The 12,061-nt window shown below is 43.0% G+C and overlaps 1 protein-coding gene across 1 annotated transcript; it reads right to left on the bottom strand.

Moving 5' to 3' along the window:
* Nucleotides 1-25: 25 nt before the first annotated feature.
* LOC311077482 (uncharacterized protein) lies at nucleotides 26-4,400 on the bottom strand. Its single transcript, XM_084106014.1, has 13 exons — nucleotides 4,321-4,400; nucleotides 4,105-4,223; nucleotides 3,804-3,977; nucleotides 3,540-3,571; nucleotides 3,357-3,454; nucleotides 3,245-3,273; nucleotides 3,127-3,148; nucleotides 2,991-3,018; nucleotides 2,825-2,909; nucleotides 2,588-2,734; nucleotides 721-917; nucleotides 458-558; nucleotides 26-338 (listed from the first exon to the last, which is right to left on the bottom strand). Exons 1-13 carry the CDS (start codon nucleotides 4,361-4,363, stop codon nucleotides 151-153), a joined length of 1,263 nt encoding a protein of 420 aa, XP_083962140.1. The 5' UTR covers nucleotides 4,364-4,400; the 3' UTR covers nucleotides 26-150.
* Nucleotides 4,401-12,061: the final 7,661 nt, after the last annotated feature.

The following is a 12,061-nucleotide window of genomic DNA, read 5'->3' as shown; positions in this document are numbered from 1 at the left end:
TGCCCTACATTTTTTCTTTTTTTTTAAGAATGCATTTAACTGAGATGTATGTCACACTGCGGAAGACAGGATCTGGTGATACTTCCATTCACAAACGCAAACCTATACCTAAAAAATGATTAAATCTCAATAATTACTCAGTTTTGCTTCTCAAAAGGAAAACCGACATATTGCTGATGAACACAGTGATTGTGTTTTGCAGTGTATCTTTGACTTTGCCTGTACCGGGTTGAACTGTGTGTTGAGCGAGATCAGCTGATTCAGAGGGACGATTGCAGAAAACTGGCCAAAGTTACGGATGAGCCACTGGGAGCTGTCGTTGGACACACACGCCGCACCTGAGCAAACACACACACATGAACTCAAAGTCATCACATCACTGCAGAGCGTCAATAATGAGCTAGTCTGAGCAGGACAGGGGAATGAAACACAAAGGAGAAGAGCGTGTGTTCTTCACCTGCTGTCTGTCGAGAGAGGAACGGCACGATGAAGTCCGTCACTGTTAGCTGTCGCTGAAGGTCATTCATATGGAGATATCCTGCACTGAACGCCTCAACCCTTCATCACACACACACACACACACACACACACACACACACACATACACGTCAATAACACTCCACGGACACAGATTCTCCATAAACAGCAACGCTCTCATTACAGCCTGTGCTGATCATAAGCGAGGTGTGTTGTGCATTGTGAGGAAGATCTGGTGTTTACACTGTCTGGAAGTTCTGACAGCTGAAGTTCTGGCTGCGCAGACACTGCAGGAACGGCCCCGAAGCGGCCGGCAGGAACGGTCGGAGATGCTTGTCAAGCCAGAGCGCGACGCTGCCATCGTCCGGGAGTCTGTCCAGCCGCAGCTCGCGCAGAGCGTCCAGAAGAGCGGAGCCAGAGCTGCTGCTCCACCACGCCGACTGAACACAGAGAACAGAGCAGTTCAGGTGTGCAAGAAAACACTGATGAAATGAGTTGAGATTTAACTTTGTTAAGCATATCATGTTCCCAAAGCTTTAGCTAACGTTCTGGCAAGGTTCTCTCAGAGTTACCGTTCGTTCAGTAATCTGATTTAATAATGTTCTCAAGCTGTTAGCACAAATACATTACTATACATCAATCATGGAAGTTCTGTTTATCTTTTTCAGTGTGTTTTTTTTTATTTTATTTTTTTTATCATTTTGCCGGCACAGGTCTGTATTTTTATTGAAATTTGACTACACCCCCATTTCCCCCCCATTTCCTTTAATACATCTATTTCCTTTACATCTATTTCCCCCCATTTCCTTTAATACATCTATTTTACACTAGGTACTCAAAATAGTTCCACTCAGGACTTTAAGGACAAAAACATCACCATTGAAACACATTAAAACGTCAATTTAACTATAAAATAAAGCAATCTTTGTTAATAGACATTCATTCTTTTGGCAATACGTACTATTTTTTACCAGATGGTGTCATTTTCTCATAGCCTAGAAATCTAGACGCACCCTAGCCGCAGCAAAATGTATTTTGCAGCCAGGGTAGTCTAGCAACTCTCCATTGACTTTCTAGCTGCATAAACCTAAATTGGGTCAGGCCAATCACGTCGTGTATAGAGTAGGCGGGGCGGCCTAACATAATGACGACAGAGTTGCGACGGCTGCTACTTGAAAACAAAGAAAAGCTGCTGCTGCTGGCGAACATCTTTCAAATCGGCTTTGGCCGCGACTCTGGAGGACTTGGAGTTAAGTTTGTCTTTGAGAAAAGAGCAAAGAACGGCACTTAAGTCATTCTTTAAAAAAGGAAGATGTGTTCATAGTTTTGCCTTGCAAAACCGTGCAAAAGTTGAATCTATCAACTAGCTCCGCTGTTGGCAAAACGCTCTGGTTGGTTGAAGCGCTGTCCTATTGCGTGCAGAGGGAATATGAAAGACAGCCGTTTATCCCGCCGCTCGGATTGAGCCGTTTCTATGGTGAGTTGCCAGACCTAACATCTTGATGTAGGTCTGGCTTGCCAGGCAAATTTTCTCAGGTTTGGCCTATAAAGCAAATCCTCGCTTTATTCCTGTTCTCTGATTCTGCATATTATAGAGCCAATTGGATGAATTGTGCAGCTATGATTGTGTGTGTGTGTGTGTGTGTGACCGCGAGTTTTGCTGCCATCTAAAGGGGAAGGTCTGGTACTGCGCCAAAACAAAATCTCACTGAAAGCTCATTTTCTAAGATATCAACCTCCAATTTGGAACACAACTTTTTATATTCATGGCTTTGATTTTCTAGCAGTAATAGCGTTCAACACGTTTCATAAAATATATATTTTACATAAAATAATGTTCATAAATCATTTTCATCAACTTAAACCTCTATAACTTTTTTTGTTTTACTTTTTAAACTTTTTACTTCAACAATAATCTGCCAAGGGTCTTCTTTAAAATGAGACCAAACTTAAGTCTGTGCTCCCAAGCTTCATATTTTTATGACAGATTTAGACATTGACATTTTTGTCCACTATGGAACTATGTGTAACTGTTACTACTTTTGTCAGAACGTTTGTCATGCTGTGCAATGCTTCATGGGAAGTGACTGTGACTCCAGCTGTCTCGTACCCTGTTGGAGAGCGTGATGAGTGTGGCGTCCAGCAGCTGCGAGACTCTGGTCAGGAGGAGCTTCCAGCTCTCAGGTGAGTCGGTGACATCAGCGGACAGGTGACAGTCCAGCACAGACACCAGCTGCTCCACACTGACATTCAGCACCTGAAGCACATCCGAACACAACTGTTGACACAACTGCCACATGCCTGATCAGAGAGGTGCATTCTGGGATAGAGACTCATGTCTGATTACCGGGACACATGCATATTCTGCGATACTGAAGTCACAAAGCCGCTTTGCAGCATCTCCGTTGCTCAGGAAGAGCTGTAATGCAGAACTGAGGACAGAGATGACACAATTAATCAAAGTCGAGGCGGGGAAACAGAAAAATACAGCAGTCATTAAAACCTCACTCTACCTGTCCACTCCACGACACACTTGAGTCTCTGAAACACACAAACAGAGGAAAACATCACATACACAGACACACACACATTCCTGCACACTCACACATGATCACGCACAGACAGAGATGAAGAGGAGTCGCTGACTACCGTTGTATGGAGTCAAAGGACACTGTGGAGGAAAAGACAAATACGGTGAGAAATGTACTGAACTAAATGCTAGAAATCTGTAAACATAAACGTGATTCACTTTAAATAACAGACATACCTCATCCACTACTGGGAGTAGAGAGCAACCTGTGGGAAAGGCAGAAACAGCATTAAGGAACACGGGGAACAGACATCATGGCTCAGAGAAGCACAGATGGCACGGCGCTGACCTGCTGGAGCCGTGAGACTGAGGTTATAAACGCTCGCCCAGATGACGGGCTCCAGATCGCCCGCTGCTGATCTCAGGATGTGGTCAAGTCGCGTGAAGCTGATCATAACAGAGAAGAAGCAGCCATGAGGATCCCAACACTGATGTCTCGGCCTCTCTTGGTTATTGATAAACAAACACTTACATTATCTGGTTGGTTTGACAGCTGAGTGGAATCTAGAACAGAAAACCAGTATGCATAAACAAACTAAACTCATTTATTTCCATATAGAGGACTATAGCTGGAAGCAGCAATAACACGAAACATAAGATCGATAGCATAATAGGAAAGAAGAGCTATGACATTACAGTTCAATCAATCACAGAAAAGTGTTTGCAGAAAAACTTCTACTGTATGAACCTAGAAATGGCCAAAGACTTCCAGCCATAACTCTGAAACACTTCTCACCTTTGTGGAATAAACATACAGGAGCTCGAGAACTGTAGGAAGTCCTCGATCCACAGGAGACACTAGAAGATGATCAAACACTCTGTTGATAACATAATTCTGTTGAAGGCCAGGAAGACCGTTAACCATCAGTCCAGCCATCTGCACTGGAGACAGATAGACCAGCGTCTCCAACTAAAGACACACAGAAGAACAACAGGGCAAACATTAGAGGAAAAGTATAGACAACACTGATGATGTTCGTCAAGATTATTGTATTTATTCTTCTATCATGTTCTTTGATGAAGAAGTAAAGACATACGGGATCAAAGTGTGCGTTGATGGAGAGCAGTTCTGTGAGAGACACAAACTGAACGAACAAGCCAAAGTTCTTCAGCAGCCACTCAGTACTGGTGTTGGCACTCGACAGACAGCCCGCATCTGACACACAACACACACAGTCAAATCAGCTTCATGAACTCCAGAAGCTCAACATGAGTGACAGTCTGCCTCAGACCACTGCACACCTCCACCTCACCTGTTGCGTTTCTGAGGAAGGGCAAGATGAAAAACTCCACCATGTTCCTTCCTTGCGTCTCATTGATGAGCGGGAACTCTGCCAGACTGAGAAATGGTTGGAAATAATGTTGAACAAAGCATCTTATCAAGGATAGTCTTGAGCTATTGTTGAGGAAATGCTTTTCTTACATGTGCTGGTAAGTTTGGCAGCTGAGGTTTTTGCTGCTAGTGCACTGCAGTAGGGATGGAGACACGAACGGTAGAAACGGCTTCAGATATTGACCCAACAACATGCTGATGAACGTAACGTCACTCCATTGGTCAGGACTGATGCGCTGCAATCTCAGCTCCCCAATCACATCCAGCACTTGGGACACGACATCACCTCTGATTGGCTGAGACTGATGATGTCATGAGGAGGAATTATTGCCATATTCCCAGTCAGTCTTCCAAGTAACACTAGAGCAGAGTTGTACAAGGTGTATTTACCATATTTGCTGCCATGCTGGAAAAGATGCTGAGGGCTCCATTGAGAACATTGTTTGTTTTGGTGAAAAGCAACTTCCAGATCTCCTTGGAGTAACTGCTGCTGCTGGATAGTTGACACTTCAGAAGTCCAGCCAGGTTTTCAGCAGTGAAGCCTGTGAGCTACGAACACAAAGGATTTCATCAGTGGAGATCACAGTTCAGGAAATATCATGATGACTCCAGAAACTGCTGCACATTTGCTCTCTGGAGGGACGTAGATCCCCAGAAAGTCATCAATATCAGCTCATTGTAAAAGAGTTTTCTGCTTGTCGTCTTCTTACCGGAGAGCAAGCGTACTGCAGCAGGTCGATACTACAGGGGTCGCTCACGAGACCAGCCGACAGCAGAGTCTCATTACTGTGGAAGACATTACACTTTCATGAACACTTCCTGTCTCATAGATGATGTCACAGTGTCAAAGTGGAGAAAAGAGTGTTTGCTCGTACCTGTTGACTCCTGAACAAACTCTGGTAGCTGTTAAATTCATCAGAAAACATTGATTAGTGCTACTGGATTTCATTAGGACTCAGAATAACACCATTGAATTACAATGTGACAGTCAAAAAGCTTAAATTAAAGTAATAAAAGTAGAAAGTTGACCAACAAAACTTGTTCAGATTTGTTGACAGATTCATTGTTTTTTTTTTGACTATAAAGTTATAGGGAGTCATTCTTACGTTGCCATGTCCTATGATCCCTAGATATATAGGACACATAATTACATGACAAATGGTCCTATGTGCCCAGGGTTGGGGTTCAGCTAACATAGGAACATGGAACCCTGGGAACTTTAAGCCCTCGGAAAGTTGTACCTTGGGAATTTTGAGCCCTGGAAACATTGTACCCTGGGAAAATAGCTATGCTCCTGATCACTGCAGTAGGAGACGACTAGTGAGTGACACTGAGTCTTGAGTCTCGCTCAACACAGTTTGGTCAATAACTCTTTCAGAACATCCAATGCTGGGCAAATCTTGTTTTGATTCTCTCTAAAATCTAAATCACAAAATCTACTAGTCTTGTAAACTACTGACATGACCTTTTTGAAAGGTATTTGTACAAGGATTTGATTATATATTCAAGTTATTTATCGTTTCAGTTTGCTTGTCCAACAGGCTACTCGCAATTAGTGTTGTATGGAGCCGAGAACTGAAGGTTTGTAGGCCCCTATTGTATAGGTTTGTGTAGTTATTATTGTTCCTTTGGATGGGCACTAGGGCTGCCCATAGATCTGTACAGACAACAGCTGCCAATGTAACACACTCAATAGGGAGGAAATCTGAGAAAAGCTGGGCTTAGTGTTTATGGATCTAGTCTAGTGGAGTAATGCAGGTTCAGTTCATCGCAGCGCTCATTCAGACTCGATTAGACACAGAGTAGTAAAGATCAGAACAATGCAAGGTGTACAAATACACTTACCATTCACAGGTGTAATCAGACACTGAAACAGAAGAAAAAAGGTAGAACAAAATAAAAGACAAAATGTAAAACAAGTTTTTTTAAATCTCTGAATGCTTTGAGTTTTGTGAAAACGTTTTAAAGAGTGAGGCATAGAGAGGATTCCTATAAGACTGAAAGAGGTCCATAAGGAGAACTGTGTTAAAAACAATCTCTTACTGTTGGAGGTTCAGGAAGTGAGCAGCCTATAAATAAGAGACACACATTTGATCATGAATTCCATCAGAAATTCTGAGAAACATGCTGATCTTCTAGTGAAGTCAACAGTGAGAGATGATGAAGACACAAAGACTGAGAATCACCTGGCACTGCTTTCTTCTTGAGTTCTCCAGTTGTGTAGAAGACCAGATTCCCTATGTCTGACGGCAGGAATGGTAGAGCCTGAAACAGTCTCTCAAAACTGAGAAAGAAACACAGGATTAGAGGAGATTTCGTCACAAGGGACACCAGAGACTCAATAACATGACAGGAGAGGCTCAAGTACACTTACATCAGTGTGAGGGAGCTGCACTGTATTACGGTCTGAGGAAACACAAACAGGCGTCAGTGCCTTCATCACATATCTGATTCATCAAACTCTGACCACTGCGTATTTAACCTACAATCACATCTCAGTCTGTTGTTTGGGTTGCTCTGATTTAGGGCCGTGTGACTCGTGTGTAACATTTCATTTTCACAACATGTTTTTAAGAGTCTTTTGTCACCCGGAATTGTTTTAAAAAGTCATTTTGAATGTCGCATTAGACTGTACGTCTCTCCCACAAAACCTCATTTTCAGTTGTAGAAAAATAAAATAAGGCGTCTACACTGAATAACGTCCGTTAGATGAAAAATTTCACAAAATTTGCCTTATTGTATTCTGGGATTGTTTAACGAGACACATAATTCTGTTATAATATTGGATGAGTCCTCATAACTTTGCTGTTCACTGTTTGGAAATGATTTCGTCACAATCACACCCATGATGCCCAAAATTGCCTTCTGGATGGCCATCTCACTACGGTTTGAAGCAGAGCCATTGAAAACATCCCAGTGAGTTTTACCGTCTGTGAGAGTAAGAGCAGGTTTTGAAGAACATCAGGAAGTCCTCGATCCACAGGAGACACTAGCAGATGATCAAACACTCTATTGATGATGACTTCTTTCTGTGGAAGACCAGGTAGATCTACAACCATCAGTCCAGCCATCTGCACTGGAGACAGATAGACCAGCGTCTCCAACTAAAGACACACAGAAGAACAAGGAAGCAACACTGAGTGGAAATGTCCTACAGACAACACTGATGATGTTGGAGGTTATTTAACCTTCTTGTCATCTTTGGTTTTTGATTATACCACATGTGAAGATACATACGGGATCAAAGTGTGCGTTGATGGAGAGCAGTTCTGTGAGAGACACAAACTGAACGAACGAGCCAAAGTTCTTCAGCAGCCACTCAGTACTGGTGTTGGCACTCGACAGACAGCCCGCATCTGACACACAACACACACAGTAAAATCAGCTTCATGAACTCCAGAAGCTCAACATGAGTGATAGTCTGCCTCAGACCACTGCACACCTCCACCTCACCTGTTGTGTTTCTGAGGAAGGGCAAGATGAAAAACTCCACCATGTTCCTTCCTTGCTTCTCATTGATGAGCGGGAACTCTGCCAGACTGAGAAATGGTTGGAAATAATGTTGAACAAAGCATCTTATCAAGGATAGTCTTGAGCTATTGTTGAGGAAATGCTTTTCTTACATGTGCTGGTAAGTTTGGCAGCTGAGGTTTTTGCTGCTAGTGCACTGCAGTAGGGATGGAGACACGAACGGTAGAAACGGCTTCAGATATTGACCCAACAACATGCTGATGAACGCAACGTCACTCCATTGGTCAGGACTGATGCGCTGCAATCTCAGCTCCCCAATCACATCCAGCACTTGGGACACGACATCACCTCTGATTGGCTGAGACTGATGATGTCATGAGGAGGAATTATTGCCATATTCCCAGTCAGTCTTCCAAGTAACACTAGAGCAGAGTTGTACAAGGTGTATTTACCATATTTGCTGCCATGCTGGAAAAGATGCTGAGGGCTCCATTGAGAACATTGTTTGTTTTGGTAAAAAGCAACTTCCAGATCTCCTTGGAGTAACTGCTGCTGCTGGATAGTTGACACTTCAGAAGTCCAGCCAGGTTTTCAGCAGTGAAGCCTGTGAGCTACGAACACAAAGGATTTCATCAGTGGAGATCACAGTTCAGGAAATATCATGATGACTCCAGAAACTGCTGCACATTTGCTCTCTGGAGGGACGTAGATCCCCAGAAAGTCATCAATATCAGCTCATTGTAAAAGAGTTTTCTGCTTGTCGTCTTCTTACCGGAGAGCAAGCGTACTGCAGCAGGTCAATACTACAGGGGTCGCTCACGAGACCAGCCGACAGCAGAGTCTCATTACTGTGGAAGACATTACACTTTCATGAACACTTCCTGTCTCATAGATGATGTCACAGTGTCAAAGTGGAGAAAAGAGTGTTTGCTCGTACCTGTTGACTCCTGAACAAACTCTGGTAGCTGTAAAATTCATCAGAAAACATTGATTAGTGCTACTGGATTTCATTAGGACTCAGAATAACACCATTGAATTACAATGTGACAGTCAAAAAGCTTAAATTAAAGTAATAAAAGTAGAAAGTTGACCAACAAAACTTGTTCAGATTTGTTGACAGATTCATTGTTTCTTTTTGACTATAAATATATAGGGAGTCATTCTTACGTTCCCATGTCCTATGATCCCTAGATATATAGGACAAATAATTACATGACAAAGGGTCCTATGTCCCCAGGGTTGGGGTTCAGCTAACATGGGAACATGGAACCCTGGGAACTTTAAGCCCTCGGAAAGTTGTACCTTGGGAATTTTGAGCCCTGGAAACATTGTACCCTGGGAAAATAGCTATGCTCCTGATCACTGCAGTAGGAGACGACTAGTGAGTGACACTGAGGTTTGATTCTCGCTCAACACAGTTTGGTCAATAACTCTTTCAGAACATCCAATGCTGGGCAAATCTTGTTTGGATTCTCTCCGAAATCTAAATCACAAAATCTACTAGTCTTGTAAACTACTGACATGACCTTTTTGAAAGGTATTTGTACAAGGATTTGATTATATATTCAAGTTATTTATCGTTTCAGTTTGCTTGTCCGACAGGCTACTCGCAATTAGCGTTGTATGGAGCCGAGAACTGAAGGTTTGTAGGCCCCTATTGTATAGGTTTGTGTCGTTATTATTGTTCCTTTGGATGGGCACTAGGGCTGCCCATAGATCTGTACAGACAACAGCTGCCAATGTATAGGGAGGAAATCTGAGAAAAGCTGGGCTTAGTGTTTATGGATCTAGTCTAGTGGAGTAATGCAGGTTCAGTTCATCGCAGCGCTCATTCAGACTCGATTAGACACAGAGTAGTAAAGATCAGAACAATGCAAGGTGTACAAATACTCTTACCATTCACAGGTGTAATCAGACACTGAAACAGAAGAAAAAAGGTAGAACAAAATAAAAGACTAAATGTAAAACAAGTTTTTTTAAATCTCTGAATGATTTGAGTTTTGTGAAAACGTTTTAAAGAGTGAGGCATAGAGAGGATTCCTATAAGACTGAAAGAGGTCCATAAGGAGAACTGTGTTAAAAACAATCTCTTACTGTTGGAGGTTCAGGAAGTGAGCAGCCTGTAAATAAGAGACACACATTTGATCATTAATTCCATCAGAAATTCTGAGAAACAAGCTGATCTTCTAGTGAAGTCAACAGTGAGAGATGATGAAGACACAAAGACTGAGAATCACCTGGCACTGCTTTCTTCTTGAGTTCTCCAGTTGTGTAGAAGACCAGAGTCCCTATGTCTGACGGCAGGAAAGGTAGAGCCTGAAACAGCCTCTCAAAACTGAGAAAGAAACACAGGATTAGAGGAGATTTCATCACAAGGGACACCAGAGACTCAATAGCATGACAGGAGAGGCTCAAGTACACTTACATCAGTGTGAGGGAGCTGCACTGTATTACGGTCTGAGGAAACACAAACAGGCGTCAGTGCCTTCATCACATATCTGATTCATCAAACTCTGACCACTGCGTATTTAACCTACAATCACATCTCAGTCTGTTGTTTGGGTTGCTCTGATTTAGGGCCGTGTGACTCATGTTTAACATTTCATTTTCACAACATGATTTTAAGAGTCTTTTGTCACCCGGAATTGTTTTAATAAGTCATTTTGAATGTCGCATTAGACTGTACGTGTCTCCAATGGCTCTCTCAGAGCCATTGGAAACATCCCAGTGAGTTTTACCGTCTGTGAGAGTAAGAGCAGGTTTTGAAGAACATCAGGAAGTCCTCGATCCACAGGAGACACTAGCAGATGATCAAACACTCTATTGATGATGACTTCTTTCTGTGGAAGACCAGGTAGATCTACAACCATCAGTCCAGCCATCTGCACTGGAGACAGATAGACCAGCGTCTCCAACTAAAGACACACAGAAGAACAAGGAAGCAACACTGAGTGGAAAAGTCCTACAGACAACACTGATGATGTTGGAGGTTATTTAACCTTCTTGTCATCTTTGGTTTTTGATTATATCACGTGTGAAGATACATACGGGATCAAAGTGTGCGTTGATGGAGAGCAGTTCTGTGAGAGACACAAACTGAACGAACAAGCCAAAGTTCTTCAGCAGCCACTCAGTACTGGTGTTGGCACTCGACAGACAGCCCGCATCTGACACACAACACACACAGTAAAATCAGCTTCATGAACTCCAGAAGCTCAACATGAGTGACAGTCTGCCTCAGACCACTGCACACCTCCACCTCACCTGTTGCGTTTCTGAGGAAGGGCAAGATGAAAAACTCCACCATGTTCCTTCCTTGCTTCTCATTAATGAGCGGGAACTCTGCCAGACTGAGAAATGGTTGGAAATAATGTTGAACAAAGCATCTTATCAAGGATAGTCTTGAGCTATTGTTGAGGAAATGCTTTTCTTACATGTGCTGGTAAGTTTGGCAGCTGAGGTTTTTGCTGCTAGTGCACTGCAGTAGGGATGGAGACACGAACGGTAGAAACGGCTTCAGATATTGACCCAACAACATGCTGATGAACGCAACGTCACTCCATTGGTCAGGACTGATGCGCTCCAATCTCAGCTCCCCAATCACATCCAGCACTTGGGACACGACATCACCTCTGATTGGCTGAGACTGATGATGTCATGAGGAGGAATTATTGCCATATTCCCAGTCAATCTTCCAAGTAACACTAGAGCAGAGTTGTACAAGGCTTATTTACCATATTTGCTGCCATGCTGGAAAAGATGCTGAGGGCTCCATTGAGAACATTGTTTGTTTTGGTGAAAAGCAACTTCCAGATCTCCTTGGAGTAACTGCTGCTGCTGGATAGTTGACACTTCAGAAGTCCAGCCAGGTTTTCAGCAGTGAAGCCTGTGAGCTACGAACACAAAGGATTTCATCAGTGGAGATCACAGTTCAGGAAATATCATGATGACTCCAGAAACTGCTGCACATTTGCTCTCTGGAGGGACGTAGATCCCCAGAAAGTCTTCAATATCAGCTCATTGTAAAAGAGTTTTCTGCGTGTCGTCTTCTTACCGGAGAGCAAGCGTACTGCAGCAGGTCGATACTACAGGGGTCGCTCACGAGACCAGCCGACAGCAGAGTCTCATTACTGTGGGGTAGATAAACTCTTCTCATTAACTTGATTTACTTGACATGAGTTTTATTTTAA

This window comes from Abramis brama, assembly GCF_963993115.1.
Source record: "Abramis brama genome assembly, chromosome: 2".
Lineage (NCBI taxonomy): Eukaryota > Metazoa > Chordata > Actinopteri > Cypriniformes > Leuciscidae > Abramis > Abramis brama.
Note: the sequence above shows the minus strand (reverse complement) of the source record. Positions and strands in the feature narration are given on the sequence as shown.